This window comes from Triturus cristatus, chromosome 2_2, assembly GCF_964204655.1.
Source record: "Triturus cristatus chromosome 2_2, aTriCri1.1, whole genome shotgun sequence".
Classification (NCBI taxonomy): domain Eukaryota; kingdom Metazoa; phylum Chordata; class Amphibia; order Caudata; family Salamandridae; genus Triturus; species Triturus cristatus.
The window spans coordinates 1,189,566,907-1,189,589,996 of NC_140582.1; the positions used below are offsets into that span (position 1 = coordinate 1,189,566,907).

General features: G+C 43.6%; 1 protein-coding gene across 2 annotated transcripts in view; it reads right to left on the reverse strand.

The window, feature by feature from the left end:
* Window positions 1-821: 821 nt before the first annotated feature.
* Window positions 822-23,090, reverse strand: part of LOC146863354 (uncharacterized) — a 237,333-nt gene continuing 215,064 nt past the window's right edge. For both annotated transcript variants that reach the window (XM_085642787.1, XM_085642786.1), the window contains exon 3: window positions 822-5,572. In XM_085642787.1, the coding sequence (XP_085498913.1) occupies window positions 3,698-5,563 (1,866 nt within the window). In that variant the 5' untranslated portion in view covers window positions 5,564-5,572 and the 3' untranslated portion in view covers window positions 822-3,697. The remainder of the gene's footprint in view (window positions 5,573-23,090) is intronic.

A 23,090-nucleotide genomic window follows, 5' to 3' on the forward strand; every position in this document is an offset into this window, starting at 1 on the left:
TGACCCAGTGGAGATCTGAGTGGGGGTGATGTACTCCGTGCTTTCCAGGTGAAGGGTTAGTGGCGGACCCTGAGGTGTCAGGGTCCGGTAAGTGGTTACCCCGGGTTGGACCATGGTGATGAGTGGCCCAAAGGAGGGGTAGTTTTCGAGCTAGGATGTCACCCTGGAGCTAGTGTGGTGAGCCTGTGGTGGTCGTTGGGACGATGCCTGGCCAGGTGACCAGTCAGGTAGGTCCTAGGGGACTTGTATCCCAGGACTGGAAGCAGGAGGGTGTTTCCAGCTCGAGGTAGGAGGTGGACTTCTGCAAGGTAGTACCACCCTGCCTGGACACAGGTGGGGCTCATCTTAAGTGAAGGGACCCTGTGTTTCCCCAAAGGGGTAGTGCAGGCCTAGCCGGGATCTTTAGGGTCCCTGGTTGAGGAAGGTAGTACCACCCTGGAAACAGGTTTGGCCCATCTTAGGTGAAGGGTGTGAGAAGTTGGCCTGATATATGCTGTCCACTAGTTATAGTGGGCACCTTGCATCATTCCAAAAAAACCCTTATTGGTTATAGGTTAAAGACAACCTTTATTGAAAGCTATCCTAGTGGTAGCTATGGAGAGCAGCATTCAGGCTAAGTCTTGAAGGAATGTAAAGCAGCTAGTTTTACCAGTCTATAATCTCTTGAATCACTAAATGAAAGATATCCACACCAGGTATATATATAACATATATGTATTTATTACTAAACACACCCTCCTAGTCTCTTTATGAGACTAGAGGTCAAAACACATAAGTTACACTTCAATAATCACAGTAAAATAGCACAAATACACGTCAGGCCCTAGGGGCGAGCCAAACCATATACTAAAATAGTGTTATAAGAACCACGACTTAACTAGACACAAGGCCTAGAGCATGTAGAATTGCTGGGAGCCCAAGGAACCACCCAAGGTAGTGACACAGGGGACCCACGGGGGCCGTGTGCAGTGTGTGAACACAGCCGCATGCTCCCGTTAGCTTCTATGGGGAAAGTCGCGGTTAGATTTTTAAAGATTAGGGACATTTAGAAATGAGTCAGGACCAAACCCTTTTGGACTTAGGAAGTTCTAGGGCTAGCACCCATGGGAACACCAGAGTACTCGTGTTACCTCACCCAGGGAAGCCGGGTACATAGGTGTCTTTTGGTGTCGGGTTGCGGCGTCGATTTCAATGGGAGCTGGCGAAGAAGTGCTGCTGCCGTGAAGATGCGAAGTGTCCGAAGAGATCCAAGCCTGGGTCGAGGATGAGAAGAACCTGAAAGCAGAGGGGACAGAGTCTGGGTCACTAGCCAGTGACCAGGAAGGCGATGAGCAGATGCCCACCGATGTCGGGTGATTTCAGGTGAAAGAGGTGAAGCTTGACTCTTCAGCCACGAGGACCAGGAGGTGTTGAGGACAACCAGGAGCTGGATTCGAGCTGTCCCATAAAGGATGTCGAGTGCTGCAGCATTGGTGCCTGGATTGGACACAACAAGCCTTGGTAACAGCAACCCACGCAGAAACAAGAAAGATGCTTCGGTGCAGACCAACAAGGCCTGTGGGACTCACCACTTGGTTGGGAGTCAGGGCACATCTGGAGCAACCAGGAAAGCCCAAGGAAATACAAATTTACACTCTCAGGGACCTACCAGTCAATGGAACAGGGATCGTAAAAGGACCTCAAGAGGAAACACAAAATGGAGGCCCACGGGTCACTCGGAATGACCAGGCTGACAATCTTCAGTAGATTCAGTGTTCGAGGGGGGGGCAACAAGTCAGCCCAAGCAAAACTTCAAGAGACATCGAGAAGTCAATGCACTTGCAGAAATGCACGGTGACCAGGAGTTTCCGGTTCTATACTACTCACGAGTTACGGGCCTTAGCTTTGCTGGGGACTCGGATCGGCCTCTGAGATGTCTGAAAATCCTCTTCCTGGGCTGCAAATACTTCGGAGTCCGGCGGGAGCTTCGATAATGCAGACCGGCAAATTACTTCGATGGTTCCTGCCAAGCAGGGGAGTCACTCCTTGACCCCAAGGGAGATTTCTTCAGTCCTCTGGTCTTGAGCCGAACATTGAAGGTCCAGGATTCAGCTTTAGAGTTTCGTCCAGGGTAATCTAAAGTCCTAAGGACAGGGGTCCCATACTTATACTAAGGTAGGGGGTTGGACATACTCTGGGGACTCACCTATGGGAGGGTTTGGAAAGAGGGGTGGCTACACCCATTTCCTTTGTCCAGTGTAGCACCAGAGCAGGGGCTGGAAGCCCCTGAACCGGTTTGAGCTGGACTATGCACAGGGACACCAAATGTGCCTGGGAAGTATGATTTCACATTTATTCACACCTATTGTAAGGCTAATCATTGGTTGGGAGGTGGCAGATGGTTATACCAATTAGCCTTCTGCCAGTTCCGGCAGGTAAAAGGTAACTTTCTAAATGTTACTTTTCCTTAATATTTATTCAACACCTGACTCCATGAATTAGATTTTTAATAACTCTATTAAAATAGTTCAATTATTTTTCTAGCTAGTCCCATTCCTGAGATACAGTATTAGGATTCTAATCTGTACTCTGTTTTTCCACATAAGACAGATAAACCTTCTGTGGTGAAAAATAGCTTCTGGCTGCTATTCACTGTAAAGACATGTTAAAATTTAATTTTTACTTGTCCTACCTTCACATACTAAACACCCTGACTAGTATGGTACAATGCCTACATAGGGTTGCTTATTAATATTTGAAAGGGAGATTTTTGATCTGTCAAAAGGGTTTATATTGATAGGCCGAATCACAGTTTTTACACTGCTAAGGTCAAGCTACCATGGTAGACCTGAAGCAATGTTTATACTGCCATTGTAGTGGATCACACAATAGGCACTGCAGTCCACTAGTCACCTGGAATTTTCAGGCCCTGTATACATTTTGCATCATATACTATGGACTTATAGGAAAGGTAAATATACCAATTAGCAAAAATATGAGGCCTAGCAAAAGGCCAAAAATCGGAGGTGGCCAAGCAGAAAGGCAGATTTCCTATACATATATCTTTTTATAAAAATGAAATAATCAACTTTGCACTAGCTGCCCATGCCAGACCTATTGATTTGGTAACGCTTGTTTTATTATGAAGCATATCACATCCTATAATCCTGTGAGCATGGAAAGTCTCTAAAGAAGGCAAATAATATTCAGAGAAGCATAGCAAGCAAAGGCATAACACAGTCAGAAATGAAAGAGAGTTGCATGAGAGGTTTTCTTACTTTCATTTACTTTACACATGATGCAGCACATATCATTGAATTTGTTTATTATTTTCTTTTTTATTTGCCACATTCTATTGGTTCTTTCCATCTTAAAGTCTAAATTATGGGTTATTCTCCTACAAAATGGCAAAACGTTGCTCTTGAGTCATGTTATGTCTTGTGAGTGTATTTTCAGGTATTTCTTTTAATTATTTTAATTCTGATAACACAATATATCTTCTTTGCATGGATGTGGTTTTCCCTAACGTAGTGCTTTATTTGTTTTAGCAAGACTGCATTTATATACATTAATATCATTAATAAGTCATAGTTAATTCATTTCAATATTTATTAATGTTTTACTGAGTTTGATACACTTGTAAAACTCCAGAATGGATGTGGCAACTCACAGATTTAGTGTCTTCATGCTTGTGATAGAGGTGAAATTGATTTCAAGGTCAAGGTGAGTTTTCTGTATGTGTTTCCATGTGTTTTATCAAGTTTGATAGTCGAGTAAAACTTCTTGAACACACTTTGCATGGATATTGTCTCACACCTGTGTGTATTCTTCTATGCCTAATTAGATTTGTTAATGCTCTAAATGCCTTTCCACATACATTGCAAGTATTTGGTTTTTCTCCAGTGTGTACTAGTTGATGAGTCACTAAGTAAGAAGACCAACGAAAACTCTTGCCACATTCACTACATGTGTATGGTTTTTCCTTTGTGTGTATTTTTAAGTGACTGGTGAGTGAGCTTGCTAGGCGAAAACTCTTATTACATTTATTACATTTATAGGGCTTTTCACCTGTGTGTATTCCTTCATGTTTAATGAGTTCTGTTGTCCTTTTAAAACATTTCCCACATTCACTACATTTATATGGTTTATCTTTAGTGTGTGTTATTTGATGTTGCTTTAAGTACGAAGAATGGCTAAAGCACTTTCCACAAATCTTACATGTGAATGGCTTCTCTTGTAAATGTGTCCCCTTATGTTTTTTAAAGTTTGATAATGAGCTGAATTTCTTACCACATTCATCACACGCATTAAGTTTTACTCCTGTGTGTATTAACTGGTGACTGTTCAGACTACTTAGCCAACTGAAACTCTTCCCACATTCCTTACATACATACAGCTTTTCTCCAGAGTGAACCCGTTGGTGAACGATCAGGTATGTGGGCCGGCTAAATCCTTTCCCACATGTATTGCAGCTATATGGTTTATTCGAGTTATGTATTGTACTGTGTTTGAGAAGGTCCCCAGACAGGGTAAATCTCTTCCCACATTCTTTGCATGTAAATGGTTTTTCTCCTGTGTGTGTTCTCTGATGTATGACCAGGTTTGTTGACTGGCTAAAGCTCTTCCCACATTCACTACATGTAAAAGGTTTTGCTCCGGTGTGTGTTAAATTGTGTGATTTAAGGTGATGGGATCGCCGGAACGTTTTGCCACATACGTTGCATCTATATGGCCTGTCTCCAGAGTGTATTTGTTGATGAGTGATAAGGAATGAAGACATTTTAAATTTTTTTCCACAATCATTACATTCATATGGTTTCTCAACACTGTGTGTATGTTTGTGCGTGGCAAGGTTTGATGATTGCTTAAAACATTTTCCACATTCATTACATGTGTATGGATTTATTCCAGTGTGTATCCTTCGGTGGGTAATAAGTGATGAATTTTGTGCAAAACTCTTCCCACATTCAATACATGTATGTGGTCTCTCTCCAGTGTGTACTTGCTGGTGTGAATGAAGGTGTGATTTCTGGCTGAAACGCTTACCACATTCTGTACATGCATATGGCTTTTCTCCGGTGTGTATTCGCTGATGGGAAATAAGGTGTGCTTGCTGTCTGAAACTTTTTCCACATTCACTGCATGAGTATGGTTTCTCTCCTGTATGTGTTAACTGGTGTGTTGTAAAATGTGCTTGCCGGCTGAATGTTTTTTTGCATATATTACAGGAATAAGGTTTTTCTCCTGTATGTGTTCGCAGGTGTAGTTTAAGGCTTGATGCCACCCCAAAACGCTTGCCACACTCCTTACATGAAAATGGTTTTTCCCCTGTGTGCACTCTCTGATGAATGATAAGCCAGGAGGTGTTACTGAAAGCCTTGCCACAGTCACTACATATACAGGATTTTGTTCTATCAGATGATGTTGGTTTAGGAGCAACATCAGCTAATCCATTCCTTGCAGGTTTTATATGATTGCGGCCTTGTGAATATTTTACTCTTCTCGAGGATGTATGATGATATGGCTCCAGTTTGCCAGAACACTTTTCAGAATCCCTCATCTTGTAGTTGATCCTGGGTGGCATATCTGTTAACTGAGAAAAAACACAAGTGTTAATTCAGGAGCTCATAAGATATTGAATTATATATTGTATGGTGCAAATATGTCATTTACCACTAAATTTGCTTACTCAGGTTCAGTCAATGGTGTACATTAGATCTATCTAAGGTTTTCCCAGTGAACTGTGTATGCAATTATCCAGTATTCTCAAATAAAACAGCTAATTTTCAACACTTAGAAAAAATTATCTAATTAATGAAAATCCTAATTTCATTAGTTTTCCATTATGCTGATAGCCCTTATGTTATCAGAATGTATAATGCATTGGTTGGATGTTGAGTAAGCCAGTTTGTTTATTTTCTTTTTGTCTCGTTAAGAAGGAAATGTTTTGAGCAAATTACTTTTTAATATTGAAATGGTCTCCAAAACCATTTGTAAAATGTCCCAAATTTTCATGAAACAGCCTATTAGCTAGTAATAAGAAACTGGTTTTAATTCTCTGTATTGTCAGGAACACGCATGTTTTGGGTCAACAAGTAAAGCAAACATACTTTGGCAACTTTCTTATTTGTTTGTTTTACAACTCCCATGTCATCCTTTCCATCTCTTGCAATAAAAGGTGGCACGCATTGGAGAGGTACAATTAGCAATTTACAAATTAGTGAAAATGATAGATATTATTTTCTTTTGGAATTACTTTGTTGAATTATTAATGCAATACTACCATTATCTGAAAGCTAATAACTATGATGAACTTCTAACTGAATTTAAATGCAACTAATATTGTACTTGTAGATGTAGAATGTCATTATAGAATATATGCATATACCGCATTGTGAGAATCATTGAAAATCCAATGCACAAATTGTGATTCTTTATGCACTTATCATCTGAAAGTATTTAGAAACTATTGACACTTTAAGAAATATTTTCGTATGACAAGAATTTGTACACTGCAATAAGAAGATGCCACTTATATATCTAATTTAGACAAAATGTTTTTTGCAAAGCAGCTATGACTATAAAACCAACAGAAAAAACAAAAGAGAATGTTGCAAAGTTTCTTGTGGAAGCTTGTTAACACTCTAAAAGCATATACAAAACGCAACATTACCACCACTTGTCCTCCTCATCATGATGTATTACTAAAGGTCCCTCCCTCCTTCCGCTCTTCCTGTCTTTTCTCTATCAACGACGTTCTACCCAGGGGCAGCGGAGGCTGAAAAAACAATGCAGTCACGAAGGTAAGACCTGAGTCCACTCAAACCTTTGTTATTTACCCAGGGACAGCAGAGGTTGAAAAACCTATGCAGTCACAAAGGTAAGACCTGAATCCACTCAAACCTTTGATTGTTACTTACAATGTGGGGGTCTGCTTCAGCAGCCGCAGAGTTATGCTTAGAACAGTACATGCTTCCCTGTTCAGGTGCTCCAGCTGGGGAGGGGACTGCCAAACATGTATTGTTGTGCGAAGAAGTGTATTCAGTTGTATCCTGTCTCTCTTCCTTGTAGTGCCCACGGGAGCTAGGGGGTAGGCATTCACAAGGGATTTTTGGCACTCTCTTTCATCTTGCGAGATAACAGCCGGTAGCTAGGTTCCCATATTTGGAATTTGCTGCTTTTTGACTTAAGTGCAATCATGGAGGAACAGCCAGGTACATCAGAAAGCTTTGTAGCAGCTAAGGAGAAACTTATTTCAGCTTGAAGGACTGATCTTCAAGCCATGACTGATGAAGCTGCTGTCTAAGCTTTAGCAAAACCTCCTTCTAAGTATGCTAAAGGGTTACAGGATGATGGTGATGATGACCCTGACTCGACCCAATGGAGTAGATATGTACAAGGTGTACATAGCGCTGGGACGTCCCTTTGCTGGGACAGCCATGCGCTCTATAAATCGCATAACATAACATAACATAACATTTCAAGAATATGCGAAAGCATATTAGAGCGATGGTGGGTTTTGAGCATTAGGACTCACAACCTGATGAGTTCCTTGCCCAATATAAACCCAAAGAAATGCAGGATCTGCTAGTGCATGATGCAATTGAATCCCTTTATTTGAAGGAATTGAAAGACAGGTACAAGCAACTTTCCGCGATTTCTCGGATTAACGTTATTCATTGCATTTATCTGAAGAGAGGTTTCCTCAACTGCCTAAAATCAATTCCATATGGACAAGCATGGAGAATCCTTTCTTGACTTCTGAGGAGGCGTCATTGTCTGACACTGTTGATAAAAAAGTGGAGGCGTATCTAAAGAGATTATATGCAGCGTATAATTTTGCCTTTCGTGCCACAAACTATGCTGGATATTCTTCCCAAACAAGGCTCAAAAACTTTCAGCTATTGTATGACTGTCTTCAGGAACAGAAAGATTCAACTTAAATATTGGCAAATATGGAAATTTTGACGCAATGTTTTGGGTGTTGTATCCTTTGATCTCCTGTGGTCTTCTGCCACTGCTGAGGGGCATCAGTTGAAGCTAGGTGGCACTTATGGCTTAAATTGTGGAAAGTGGAACAAGCTCAGAAAGCCCAAAATCTCGGACTGCCTTTTCCATCAGCAAACTGTTCTCCTCTCAATTGGTTGGGTTGATTAGGAAAACAGCAGAGGAGAAGAAGGTCCTAAAGCCTTTTCAACCTTTTAATGTGGAAAAAATCCTTTATCCAGAAATAGTACGCACAATAAGTATGTTCAAAGCAGCCCTTTTGAGGCCGGGCTCGAGGTTGGGGAGCTACGGCAGGTAGAAAATACAGACCTCTGTTGTCGCAGTCACAACAATCTCAACAGCAAAGTAAATAACAATCAATTACTTATGGAGGGTGGAAGAAAATGCCACTAGGTATTGATAAATGTTGATACAGTATAGATTTCCATTCTCATCAATAGTGCCACATTTCAGGTCTACTCCAGTGCCTTAAAGATGTGTTGAAGAGGGCAACTCGTTTGGAAGGAATTCAATCCCTCCTGGATTTACAGGGTGCTTATTGTCACGTTCCAGTTTATCCTGATTACCAGCGGTTTCTTCATCTTGTGGTGGAAGACACCTATTATCAGTTCAGGGTTGTACCGTTCACCCTTTCTTCTTCACTAAGAGTCTTTAAATAGGTACAATTGTCACCCATTTTTATTTACAGGTATGCATATATATCCATATACTACTGGCTAATTGTGGCACCTTCTCTTTCTGAGGCGCATCAATATGTTCGGTAAATACGCAAGACACTGCTGTCATTGGAGTTCATCTTAAAAGAAGAAAAGTCCAACCTGCTGCCACTCTGCCAGAAGCAATTCATAGGGGCCTTGTTCGACACAGGTTTGGTGATGGTATTTCTCCCTCAGGACAGGAAGCTCTCCCTTCAGTCAGCCTTCTCCCATCTGTTGCAGCAGCCGGCAGGATCAGCTGGCGACTGGTTGAGAGTTCAGAGGTTGATGGCTTCCTGCACGGCAGTAATCCCCGGGTCCCGATTCCATCGGAAACCCTTAGATCAACATGTCCTACAACACTGGTCTCTGGACTTCAGGAATTACGACCAGTTGAATCTGATCTCCCCACACCTTGTCCCAGATCTTCAGTGGTGGCTGACCCCTCCATACTTGGATTGCTGTGTTCACATGTTGGATCCTATCCCACTAGTTCTGACAACGGATTCCAGTCATTGTGGTTGGGGTTCAGTTCCGGAGAACCAGGAGGCACAGGGAAGTTGGTCGGAGACGGAATACAAGCAGTCTTTGATTTAGTGGGAGCTGGCTGTGATAAGGAGAGCACTTCGACATTTTGCAACCTGTTTGTTCGGGAAAGCTGTTATAATCAAAACAGACAATAAGGTTGCAAAATCAAGTATCATAAGGCAGGGTGGCAACTCTGGCTCTGTAAGCATTGGACATTCTGAATTGGGCGGAGAACAATCTATTCTCTATAAAAGCTATGCACATTCCGAGGTGACCAATGTCCAGGCAGAGACCAATATCCAAGCAGACAGTCCATGTAGGGGCATTCCTTCTTCTACAGACTTCCATCTCAGTCTGTAGGCTTTTCAGTTAGGGATAGACAATATGGGTCTTCTGACTCTGGATCTCTTTGCATCCCCAGTAAATGCTCTTCTACCTCCCATCTGCATGGAGACCTCTTGTCTGGAAACATCGGGTGGATGCCTTCCAGGAAACATTGTATGCCCTCCCTCCGTTTCCCCTTCTCCAGAGTGTGCTTGTGGGGCTGCAGAAAGAATCAATCAAGGTGTTCCTCATTGCTCCTTTCTGGCAAAAGAGGATTTAGGGCCATATTGTCAAGGAACGGCGATAACATTATCGCCGCTTTAGCGGCAGGAAACTGCAGCTAAAGCAGCAATAACGGGCTTGATAATGTGCCCTTGTGAATTCCCATAGAAGCCCAGGTTTGGAATCTAACATGGGCTTCAATTGGAATTCCATAGAGCATATTATCAAGCCCATTATCGCTGTTTTAGCGGCAATTTTCTCCCGCTAAAGCGGTGATATTTTTATCGCCTGGATTGATAATATGCCCCTAAGTTTGCAAACTTCTTAGTCTCTCTGCTTCATGCATAAGCACTTTTAACATGTGCTACCTGTTTTGGGGCCAATTGACTTATGCCGCAAAGGAGGACAAAATGATGCCGCAGTGCTGACTAAATTAAGTAGCAAAAAAACTGTATATTTTCTGATACTTAATTATTTTGACACATGCTAAGAGTCTCTGGAAAGATTTTGCCTTATTAGTACCAGTGTAACATTCAATGCAGCAGTGAGAAAGGTGATCAGTAAACCTTTGTAAAGGGCCGTCCACCTCGCAGCAACACAAGTCATATTTTAAAGTAACTTTTGATCCGTTTGAGCTACAAACAATTAATTAGTTAAGATTGTTGGATTATGTAGCAGATGTTGTATTATGTGGCAAATATGGCAGAGCCATAATTATATAGAACATATTTGCAAAATAGGATATTTTACCATTGAGCAGATGTTGTATTATGTGGCAAATATGGCAGAGTCATAATTATATAGAAAATATTTGCAAACTAGGATATTTTACCATTGATCATGTGGAAAAAGGGAGAAGTGCAGATGACAAAAACTCCATGGCTCACTTACAAATAGCTTGCGATTCCACTTTTAAGCATATTTGGTACATTCTGAGATTGGAAACTTATTGCACATTGTGAATGTATTTTAATGTCAATAATTCAAATTTAACCTTACATAATCATGTGTATCCATTGGTTTAAATAAATAACATAACCGGCTGTAACTGGTCAGTGAAATGCCAAACAAATTCTCAAAATTTGGATGTTTTCTGTATTCTGGCCACACGTCCGACTCCACCCACTGATCCAATTCTCTGGTTATTCCCGCCCTCTGATTCTCGGCCCACAGTTCCCCTACTTTTTTTGTTTTCCCCCACTTTGACCACTGATGCACCCTTTGTCTCCAAGCACCATGGCAGCCATACTCATAAAGGCCAACTCCGCCTTACATGTCATGGAAGGTGACTGCAACAATGTCATGGACCCCAATCTGGACCTCTCAGGTGTGGCTATGGCCCCGTGTGGAACACGCCTGTTACATGATTCGTGGACTCACTGGGTCTCTCTGATGTGTGGCAGCAACATCATCTGAGGAACAGGGACTATTCCTATTTTTCCAGGATACACATGGTCTTTTCTAGGATCGATTAAATATTCGCTCTTGCAGATGAGGTAGAAGGGGTAGACAGGGCAGACTACTTGGCATGAGGCCTATCAGAACACTCTTCTCTCTGGATCACAGTAGGTGGGAGGTGATCTCCTTGGGGTGCGGGCTGGAAACTTTACCTGAGGAATGCTGAGGTTGCCTGGGAGCTACAGAGTGACTCAGAACTTTGCTTAAAAGAAAACAAGAGAAAAGTACATTTGGTAATAGAACTCTGGGAAGCCTATAAGACAGTCCTGCGGTATAAGGCAAAGAATTAATGGCACTTAAGAAGAGTAAAGTAACAACAGCAGAGATAAAGGAGATTGAGCGTCAGCTCAAGGACCTTGAGGAGTCCTCCAGGGCCCAGACGGATCTGCAAATCTTCTGCAAACTAGAGGTACTCTGGAGGGGATACCGAGACCTGGCTCGGGAGGTTAAAAAGCAGATGTTGGCCATGCAACACCACCTTTATGAATCTGGGGACAAGCCAGGCAAGTTGTTTGCCTGGCTGAGTAGAAGGCTAGGTGCAGTGTGTCATCAATGTTACCAGGGCTCCGCACTCGATGGACAAGGCAATCGCGGAGGCCTTTGCACTGTTTTATGCCTCGTTCTATAGGGCTCGGCTGCTGGCATGCACAAAGTGCATAATGAACTGCTTGAACTTGGTAGACATGCCAGTGGTGCCCGCTGAGGGCCAATTGGCGCTGAAGGAGGAAATCACACTTGAGGAGGTCCAGGCGGCCATTGCGAAATTGAAACCAGGGAAGACTACGGGGCCTAACAGCCTCCTGGAAGAATTCTTCAAGAGATACTCAGGGCAGCTGGGTCCATATATGCTGGGCCTTTACAAAGATGCCTGAGACAAGGGTGAACTCCCTCTGGACCTACAATGTGCTACCATTGCCGTGATCCACAAGAAGAACAAGCCGGAGACCAGCTGTGGCTCCTACCACCCTATCTCCCTACTAAACATCGAAAAAAAGGTACTGGCCACCAGGTTCTTAATGGTGATAGTCCCACTTATACACAGAGACCAGTCTGGCTTTATTCCCGGCCGGTCTACCAGACTTAACCTTCGTCGCTTACAAAACTGGATGCCGGAGGCTAGCCATAGCGAAGAACCTCATGTCCTTTTAGCGTTAGATGCCAAAAAGCCTTTTTATGCAATCCATTAGCCCTTCCTTCATCAGACACTGAGAAAGTTTGGATTGGCCCAAAATACACACAATGGATTGAGCAACTCTATCAGGCCCCCACTGTGGTGGTTAGGGTGAATGTCATTCTCTCACCGAAATTCCCGATTGGATGGCACACCTGACAGTGATGCCCCCTGCATTTTGCCATCGAGCCCTTGGCCTCTATGATCCATGCCTGTCCCAATATTGGAGGATTCAAAGTCTCTGCCACTGACAAGGAGAAAAAGGAGAAAGAAAAAAAAGTCTTGCTTTATGCAGATGATATATTGCTCTAAGCCACCGAGCCAGGGACCATGATTCTGGCTGTCCTCCAGCTGTTCGAAATGTATGTGGTTCAGTGTGGCTACTATATTAACTGGGGCAAGTCGGTGCTTTGCCACTCCTATGGCCCACTGGATCTCACCATTCTACCTCGGATGCTTCAGATATAGATGATGGTTTCCAATACTTGGGCATTTATGTAACTCCCCACAGGGAAATGTGTCTGTCCAGGAATTTGGGATGGGTAGTATTGTAATTCCAACAGGCTTGCACTAGCCCTGACCCTGTTGGGGAGGGCGGCCGTCTTTAATATTATCACACTCCCCAAGCTGCTCTATGCCCTCCAAAGCACATATTACCCAATTCCAGAGGCAATATTTGTCCAGCTAGAGGGTGAACTAAGAACTCTATTGTGGAGTGGTGGACACCCTAGGATAGCGCTTGCGACCCATATGAGGGTGGGATCACTCTCCCAGATGTTAGGGCCTACTACTGGGTGGTCCAAATGGTGGCCATAATTGACTGGTTGTTTGCACCACAGGACCACTCCACTTACAGGCTGGAGAAAGCACAGTTTGCGAGGCGGTTGCATCTGCATTACATGTATGGTGGGAAGGGCACTCAACAGCCGTTGCCAGCGACACAGGTGGCATTAGAGGCCTGGAAGAAAGCCACTAGGTGAATAGGCTTGGCAGGAAAGAGAACACTGGTAACGTACATTAGCAACCCAGGCCACCCAAAGGGTGCAAATAACAGGTGACCTGCCTCTTAGTTCACTATTGGCATTGTTGTTCAGTGTGGGGTGGGAAAGCATAAATGTTTCAAAATTCTTGTTTCAAAACTATCACTTAAAAAAAAGAATTCTCAATGCAGTGGTATGGTAAAACGCTTCCTTATGTTAATGAAATACAATTTTTTTAATTTAAAGAAACATAATCCTATTTTTACGCAATTTCTGAAAGATGTCTTTAGAAATTAAGCTGTTCCTAAAGTTAAGTGCTGCAGGACACCACCTTAGTTACGTCATAACTCGTTAACCTGCAAATACTGCTTGCCTGCGTTTTTAAACATTTTCTTCTGAATATTAGAGCTCAGCAAGTGAACAGCAGCCTGTGCTGCTGGACACCGGGGGCCACATGTTAAGGTCAAGAGGGCCGCAAGCTGCCCCGGTCCGTACTTTGAGTATCACTGTGGGGGGGCACCAGCCTCGAGTTCCACTCATCGCCCTGTTATTATTAATAAACTTCATACACAAAGTAAGGGGCATTTCAGCAAGGTGAGGCGATAGAATTATCGCTGCTTTTGCGGCCGTTTTCGGCCAAAAAGCGGCAATAATTTTATCGCCTAATTAGCAAGCTCACGCTAACGCGTGAAAACTTGCGTTAGCATAGGAATTCCTAACGCCCAGCTTTGCATCTCTAATGAGATGCAAAGTGGGCGTTCCTGACCTAACATGACAGGAGAAATGTCGCTAAGCGACATTTCTCCTATCATCAAGCCCCACGCTATGAAGCATGGTGGCAAGAAAAGTAGCGATAACCCCTGTTATCGCTACTTTCCTTACGCCTGCTTCAGGACTGACTTAGCCATGATATCCTATGGAAGGTGGATATCATGGCTAAGTTTGTGAGGCCCTATCATCAAGCTAACGCCACATTGCGTGAGATTATCGCTGGGTTTCCAGCGATAATCTCACATTAGGCAGTTAGCGTGAGGATTTTTATCGCTTTTGAGATAAGTGTTGCTAATAGCATGCTATCTCAGCGATAAAAATCCACGCAAGCCGGCGATAATTATCGTAGCGCAAAGTGCGCTTAGCGATAATTATCGCCGGTTGTTGCTGATATGCCCCTAAGTGAGTAAACTAGCTAGAGAAAAGCTGAAAGTGCTAAGCTATCGAGCATTGTCCAAAAGTTAAAAGAAATGTAAGTGGCTGATGCATGTATAATACACAACAGGCACAGCTACTGGTCAAAACAGTTTAGCCGTCCAACCGTGTGTAATTTTCAAAATAGGTTCCCTATTTCAAAGATTGGCTTGAAACTGTACATACTTAAATCCATGAACAACATGAACAGCATCTATAAAGTAACGAGCGGTGAGAACCATTTCTGGAATGGGAACACACCACTGATTGGAGAACACCAGGGTGGGATTTTCAGAAAACCTCCTGTCCTCACAGAACAGATCTCTGGAATTCTGTAAGAAGCTGAAGGCCTGTCGCTTCAACAAATAACCCTGAGGACAACCTTCGCACCTGCTCCAGCGCCTGGATAACCTTGCGTGATTAGTAGCGCTTTACAACTCAATCTAACATAAAATAACATAACAAGTAATACTGTGCCTTAGTATAATAATCAATGGAGGATTCAAACATTTCAGTCAATTGAATGCCAACAATGGCCAGTCCTTTAGAGTGATGTATGTGAATTAATCGTAATTCATAAACTGAGAAACCACATTGGAGGAAACCAAATCATGATAGAATTCAGGAATGATGAGTGTTTTGTAGGGTTTACGGACAGAGTTTAATGGTGGTGAAGAGTTTTAGGGGTCAGAGTTGGGCAAACTTCACGTGCAGAAAGAGTTCAAGGGCTTAGAATGGTGGGGATTTAGGCATGGTGAGGGGCATTTAGAGGGGAAGAATGGATCATGTTTCGGGGTTGTTAGGGGATGGATTGTGTTTAGAGGAGGTTAGGGGGTCAGTAAATTTATAGTGCGAAAAGTAACTGACAACATAAAAGATATAAAACTGAAGTAATGTCAACACCGAAATAAATACCCCAAACAAAAATGTTTCTGAAAGTAAGACCTAATATTTCACCTTAAAAATAAGCATGCATAGGACAGTATCAAAACAAAACACGTTCTATGAGTTGGTTTCTATGAAATGGTAAATCCCATTCATACAGCAAGTTTCTATTAAACAGTTTAGGCCAGAGCTCCCTCTAATAGCAATTCCACTGTGGCCACCTTCCCAATCATCCGCCTCCTGTTGCTCCATGCCCCGTCAATCAATGGATCAATTGGTAACCGTGACAGGCAATCTGCCTTACCATTTCTTGAACGTGGGACATATCTCATCTTGAGGGAAAACTCTAGGAGCCTAAATAGCCACTTCGCTATCCAAGGCGTGGCTCTCCCGCCTCCTTTTGTTGAAAGGACATTCACTTGGATTGTGGTCTGTTCTTATTTTCAAATTCGGTTCCCATAAATTTGTCCTATAATGTTGCACCCCTCACCAACAAAATAATGCCTCCTTTTTGATCACTGAGTAGCTTTCCTCAGCTCCCCCCAAAGTTCTCGAGGCAAATGCAATGACCCTTATGTTTACTTGATGTAATTGTAACAGTACCGCCTCTAGTCCATATGTGCTTGCATCAGTGCTCAGCACAGTTTTATACCCAGGACTGCACAACTTAAATATAGGAGCTTTGACTATACATTCCTTGACAGCACAACATTATTTTTCAGGTTCGTCAGGACATGCACATCTCTCCTCTTTTTTTTAGAAGCAACCTCATCGCTCTTGTTATATCAGCAAAATGGTTAAGAAACTTTGCATAGTACTCAGCCAGTCGAGAAATTATTTGAGTTGGTCTTTGTTTTTCAGACTGGGAGCAAGTTGAATACCTTCTAAAAATTTCAGTTTGTGTTTGATGTCTTCCACCATAATCACTTGGCCCAAGTACTCAACCTCTGGCACTGCAAACTTGCATTTGTCAATCCCTATTGTCGTGTGCAGATTTAGATTCCGTATATAAGTTTCCCGATTTATGCCCTTATATAGGTACAATTCACATTGCCCTTATTTGGACATAGAAATTCGGCCCTTATTTAGACATTGTCCGTACAAACCAAATACAGGCATGGCCACCTACATCCGTCCATCCACATCGCAACGAATTCTTGGAAAACCAGACCCTTAAGCCTTTAGGAATTTCCCTCAGCTTGAATATTGATTTCTCCAAGACCTAATTAAGTATGCATGAACATCTATTCCTTAGGGGTTCATTCATGACATTCCTCTGCCCGGCTTTTCAGCAATACTGGCATTCCTAGACACCTTCAAGGTATAGATATACAAGCACTTGCCCTGGCAAATTGCGGTTCCCGGAGGATTCGATCCAACCCAGATTACGCGGTTCGCCACAGCAAGTTTGGAAGGAGATCGAGTTCCAGCCTGATGCACTGACCTGACGCTGCCATCCTCCTCGCAGAGAATCCAGCTCCAGTGCTCTCTGACTTCCCTTGCGGGGGTTAGACTATCGAGTCTATAAAAGAGATTCCAACCTCTCTCATTCTAAGGTATGGAGCTGACTAGAACTTAGAGAAACTTTTGGCAACTCTTGGCTAAACTAAAATATAGCTAGCTATACTTTAGAAATGGCACCTACTTCAAACCTCGTACTGCACTTAGGTTAGGTACACTGGGGTAGAACAATTTAGAAGCATCAGATGAGTATCACATTTTAGCTTATGTTATTTATGTATGTATTTTGATTAATATATGTCATAGCTACAAACCATGCTATTGCAGCATTATTTTATCTTACTGCTAACTTCGTACATATTCTACTTCGCAGCCTGTATTACGATTGTAGCAATTCATATCTCTTGCATGAGAAATAAGACTGTTCAATTAACCCTTTTATTGAAACGCCCGTCTATCTATTTCTGTGCAACTCTGTAGAAACGAAGCATGCACGATTGAGTGAAACTGTTATCTGTTGTTTACACGATTCTGAGACTGTTCCGATTCTAAAGGGAAACAAAGTTGTCATGTTTATGCGGTTGTCAGAGACTAATCCCTTCTTGTATATTCGAGAAGTTTCTAGTGACCTCTGAGTTAGCTGGCACACACAAGTAATTAAGTTTAATATACTCGATAGAGACATACTGACCTTAGTCCTATGTCAAATCTATAGTGTATGTTATTCCAATGAGCAGAGCCTATCAGGGATACAGGAACTACACTACACTATAGTTAGCCCTAACATCTGTAATTTCTCCAAAATCTGCTCTAATATACCATCAGTATAGAGTGTTCCTGTTTTGACTATGCATCCCAGGAGTCTGTGAGGCCTTGGAGGCGGCCTTTGTTCATCACCCGTACCTGCTGCCACTTGCTGCCTTCAGCCCCAGCCACCAGCACTATATAGTGGAGAAGTGTAGCTCACTGGTTAGAGGAGGCATACCCTGAAGCAGAGGTCAGACCCGGGACCAGGGTTCAATTCCCGACGCGGCAGGGTCCGGAGCCCAATTGTCCACGGACTCGATAATTCTCGCTTCGGTGCCCACTCTAAGCACGAGTTCACACTATGCAGCTCTGGGCAACAAGCTTGCTTAATCTCCACAACGGCCCCCCCGTGGCGGGATGCCTGGCTTTCACCTTGGGGATGCCCAGTACGGGTTATCTCACAGGGAAAAACCAGGACGGGTTCCCAATGCAAGTGCCAAGATGCCCAAGGGTGAGTTGAGCGCTATATAAGAACTAATAATAATAATAGCGTAGTGTTTGGTCCTGCACCAGGGGAGACCAGGCCCATCTGCACCCGTCTGCCACTGGCAGAGGATGGAATGGGCCCATCCTCTTTCATGGTCTTCTTACCTGCCATTCCACCCTTAGCACTCCCGGGTGAGTGCTTTTTTCTTCACATAACATATCATGGGTAAAATCAAGGCCACTGGTTGTGCTACCGCTACTCGTAGAATGACCAGCACTTACAGCATATTTGAGAGAGCCGTGGGGGTGATTACAAATGAGATCGTACTAACTGAATGCTGATTATCTACAGAGCAGAGGGCTGGGACACGCTAATGCAAGCAATAGTACTAGCATGATTAATAGTGACTCAGATGTGCCTATAGGGGCATCTGGGTCATGTGGCGAACTGCAACTTTCCATTTGTAAGAATGTTCATAGTTGCTCCACAGTTAATTTGGACAATTGTCCGGAGGTGCCCAGCCAACGAGTACTAATTCACCCCAAGAATAGTCATTGTGTAAACTGGCTACAGCCACAATTACACCCGGCCAAACCTGGCAAAGGGGCAGCTCCATATAATTTGGGATTACTGAGCATCGAAGAGCTATGTAAGAAACTTTTGATTATACTACGAAAACAGCTAGGCCTGATTACCGATCGCTTGGTCATCATAGACAACCAACTGGCTAGCCTGACTAACTTATGTAATGATGTCATCTGCCGCAATAGCCCCTGTCATGTTTTGCCCCGAAGGGAAGTCCTCTGCCTCCTACGTTCTTTACTGAGATGAGGCCGTGACACTAGGTTTTAGTATAAGGGATTTCCTTTTATTCGCGTCAAACAGAATCTCCGGGTAATGCAGGTGAACAGGGAACAAAACCAAACGAAATTAAGGTCTTTCTCTTCTGTGAATCAGGCTCCTGGGTTTTTCGCTGGGGTTTCTTCCTTTCTACGTCGGGGTCCCGGTCTGTCTCTTCTGGCCGAATGTCTCCAGGTGAAGGGGCAGGGAAAGGAGAAAAAAAAAAAAAAAGCTTGAAGTCAGCTGTTCTTGAAATACGAGGATGGGGAAAAAAGGGGTTGTGCACCACCACCACTAGTTTCCCTAAAATGCAGTGCCTATGTGAGGGGGGAGGGGGATATCAACCCGTTACAGACCACCATGAAAGATTGTATGGAGACACTGTCAAGGAAACTAGATGATCTTCTAAATAAATACAAATCTCATCAGGTAATCCTAGTTGGAGACTTCAATCTGAAGGATCTCCATAAAGCTAAATCCCCCTCTCGGGGGATGGGCCGGGCAGAACCCCTTTATGATCGCCTCAAAAATCATAAGTTGTCCACAACCCATGCATTGAAAGAAGCACGTACGGCATAACCTACCTTTCGGGACATCTCTCAAGAATCGACTATATCATGGTCAGCGAAGCAATCGCGGCCAGATTGGAAGACTTTGTAGTCGACTACAGGACGGAAAGCGACCACAGACCATTAAGAGAGGTGATTCCGTTGGAAGTACCGACAGCTACCATCTTCCAAGCCATTGCAGAGTCGAGAGGGGATGAAAAACATAAGGTCTTGAAGAGGATCAGATGGTCAGAAAAGATAGGTAAGAAGTTGCAAATTTGGTTGGATCAGAAACAGGAAGGTATTTCAACAATGCAGCTATCTTCCATAAAGGATTGAGAGAACATTGTAGAGGACCTACAATCGAAGTTGGGAAACCCTCAGCCAAAAGGCCCCAGTTCTAAAGTCCCACCAACTGTAGGAAGCTCATGCCTAACAAAAGACATACTTGAAAGTAAACGAGCCATGCGCAAGGCCCTAGCAACAAAAAAAAGAGGGGGTTAGATCAACGGAGGGACCATCGGTCGCAACACTGAGGGCTGCCTTAAGAAAGAAATTGTGGGAATGCAAAAAAGCCCACACAGAGAGGGAATGGCTTAAAGTTTTCTCTCTGCTTAAGGAAAAGAACCTATCTGGACTATGGAGACACATATATAAGCTGAGTAGCCGAGGAGCCACAAGAGAAAATGGAGTAGCAGAGCAAGACTGGCTGAAACATGTGAAGCAATTATATTCAAACGCCCCTTTACATAAAGGCTGCTCAGAAAAAAACATCTGGGGGGAGAGACAAAACCAGCAAAATAATACAAAGTCAGGAGAAGTAACTCCCATTCCTGGCAACTCCCCCATGGAAAAGAGCGCCCGGGTAGAGGAGCAGCACATGCCGTCAGGCCTGATAAATCCTCACATGGTCATCAAGACACTCAAGAGTACGAGGAACGATGGGGCCTCTGGGCCAAAAGGGATACCTGCACCTGTTTTTAAAACTGCCCCAGATTTTTGGCCAGCAATCTTAACTCTCCTTTACAACCACACCCTCTCGTCAGCCAAGACCCCAGATTCCTGGAGGGGCTCTTTATTGGTCCCCATTTTTAAAAAGGGCGATCGTTCAAAGCCATCAAACTACAGGCTCATCGCCCTTCTTGATCTCGAAGCTAAGACCTATGCTCACCTCCTACTGAAGGATCTAGAGACTTGAGCTGAAGAAAAAGGTATTATTCCTTTCTATTTTAGGTCACAGTCGTCGACCCTGGACAATGTGCTTGCGTTAGCTTATCTATCATCCCAGGCAGCAAAGAAGAAAAAACAAAAACTTTTTTTGTCGACTACAGAAGGTTTTGGTGGAAATTAGAAAACTGGGGCATTCCATCCAAACTCCTGAAGGCAATTAGATCCTTATATGAAGACACTTGGGTGCGGGTTAAAACAAGCGCAGGCACAGTGTCCCCCAAAATGGCAACAAATATTGGGCTCAAACAGGATTGTGTGCTGGCCCCCATCCTTTTTAAACTGTATACCGCGGATCTGGGGGATGCTCTGAAAGGTGCCAATTTAGTAGCACCTAAGCTACGAAGTGTGAGGCTGCCGGTGTTACAATATGCTGATGATACAGCTATAATGGACCACACTAAAGTGGGCCTACAAAGAGCCATAAATGCGCTGGATCGTTTTAATAAGGACAACTTCCTGACAGTCAACCAGAGGAGGACCACGGTAATCATCTTTGGGAGCTACCATCTTAAAAGGAAAGCACTGTGGTTACTGGGAAACTTTCAAAGCAGCACAGTGGCTTCATACAACTACCTGGGGGTCTGGCTTTCAGAACGGGCCAAGGCGAACGTCCATCAGAAACATCAGACCTCCAAGGCCAACAATGTTACGCACTTGATAAAACAACGGAGCCAACACTTGATAAGCCCTTCTGCCGCACCAATACTGACTGTCCTTAAAGCGAAATTGCTCCCAGCCATCAGCTACGGCCATCAGGCCTTCCCAGGGTCACTGGACGCCTTCTTAAAGTCAGCCCAAGCCAAAGCATATAAATCAGTGCTCCTCATACCGAGGTCAGCCAGGAAATCAAGGCTGAGATTGGAGCTAGGACTCACGTTGCCAGACCTGACGTGTCAGGGGGAGCGCATAAAGTTACATCTAAGGATTCTAAGGGCTGCAGTCGACTCCTTAAGACACCAACTGAGATACATTTTTGAGGAGACAGGCTCGGCCTGGCACACAGGCCTTGGCAAAGCCATCAATATACTGAAGGTAGAGGAAGCAAGTCTACAGTCCTCGAAAATCCCACTGAATTCTTGGAAAAAAGCAATAAATAGACAAGTGCACAAAATATCTTTTGATCAAGACACTAAGTCTCTCCGCTCAAGCTCCCACCTTGATCCATTGAACAACTCTTACATGGCAAGAAAAGCCTAACCCTACCTAAGCGAGGCTCTCACACCACAAGCCTGCAGCAAAATATTCTAAATGAGACTAATCACACTAGGAATCGCTGATTTTAACCCTGTATGGGCCCGCAGGGCGGAAACCACAAATTGCAGGCTGTGCTCCTACATGAGGGAATCTTGGTTCCATCTCCTATGCTGCTGCCCCAAACCTTCACAACGAACGTCGGCGGCTCCTGCGCCCGATCTGTATTGTCAACGGAATAAAGACTTGCAGCAATGGGTACGTCAAACCCTGCGGAAGCAAGCAGACTGGTCCCCGATGAGCACTGTGGAACTTGCCCCCCTTTTATTAGCCCTATCAAGATTGCGCTTTTTTAAAAGTTTCTAATGATGTGTTTTTAGTAGAATGACTTTTACAGAATATTGGGGGATGCACAAATTTGCGCAAGGGCACATGACTATGATTACAAACTCAGGTGCCGGTTGATCGAGAGGGTGCCGGGGGGAGGGAGGCATTCTTACCAATTATAAACACGAGTCTTTCTTTTTATATTCTCTATTCTTCTATACAGCGTTCGCTTTTACTGTAATGATTTTAATTAATTGAACAATTAATAATAAAATTCATTCAACTCATTCACTACCCCCTGTAGCGTGCCCTAATGTGCTGTTTCTCAGCGGAGTGCACCCTTTAAAGCGCAATCAATTTGAATCATGGGAACAGCTGCATAACAGGGTTGTCCATTTTAATTTCACAGGGTGCAATGAGATACTAATGCTGTGCAGGGTGAGCTGGGTGGGGGCACTCAGTCAAATATATAGAGGGAGATTGCATCATGAAAAACTTTAGATCCATCCTGTGTCAGGAATGTATTAAGGTCTAATATGGAGGGCAACTTTGCTAATTTAAAGATAGCCTCATTACCACTGGGGGTTTTCTGTAAGCATTTTATGTGGATAATGTCTACATCTATGTGTCATTCCTCCCAGCCCATTCCAGTCCTGGAATGTACCAACATGTAGGCAGCCCTATCAGGTCTTACCAAAATTGATTGACTTTGGGGGGGGGGGGATAGGCCTATTACGAATAAGATCACGTCTAATCAGGTTGCGGCTATACCTCAATCCCTCACCACAAGCCCCCCAAGAGTCACTCCAAATGTATGTGTTCCTT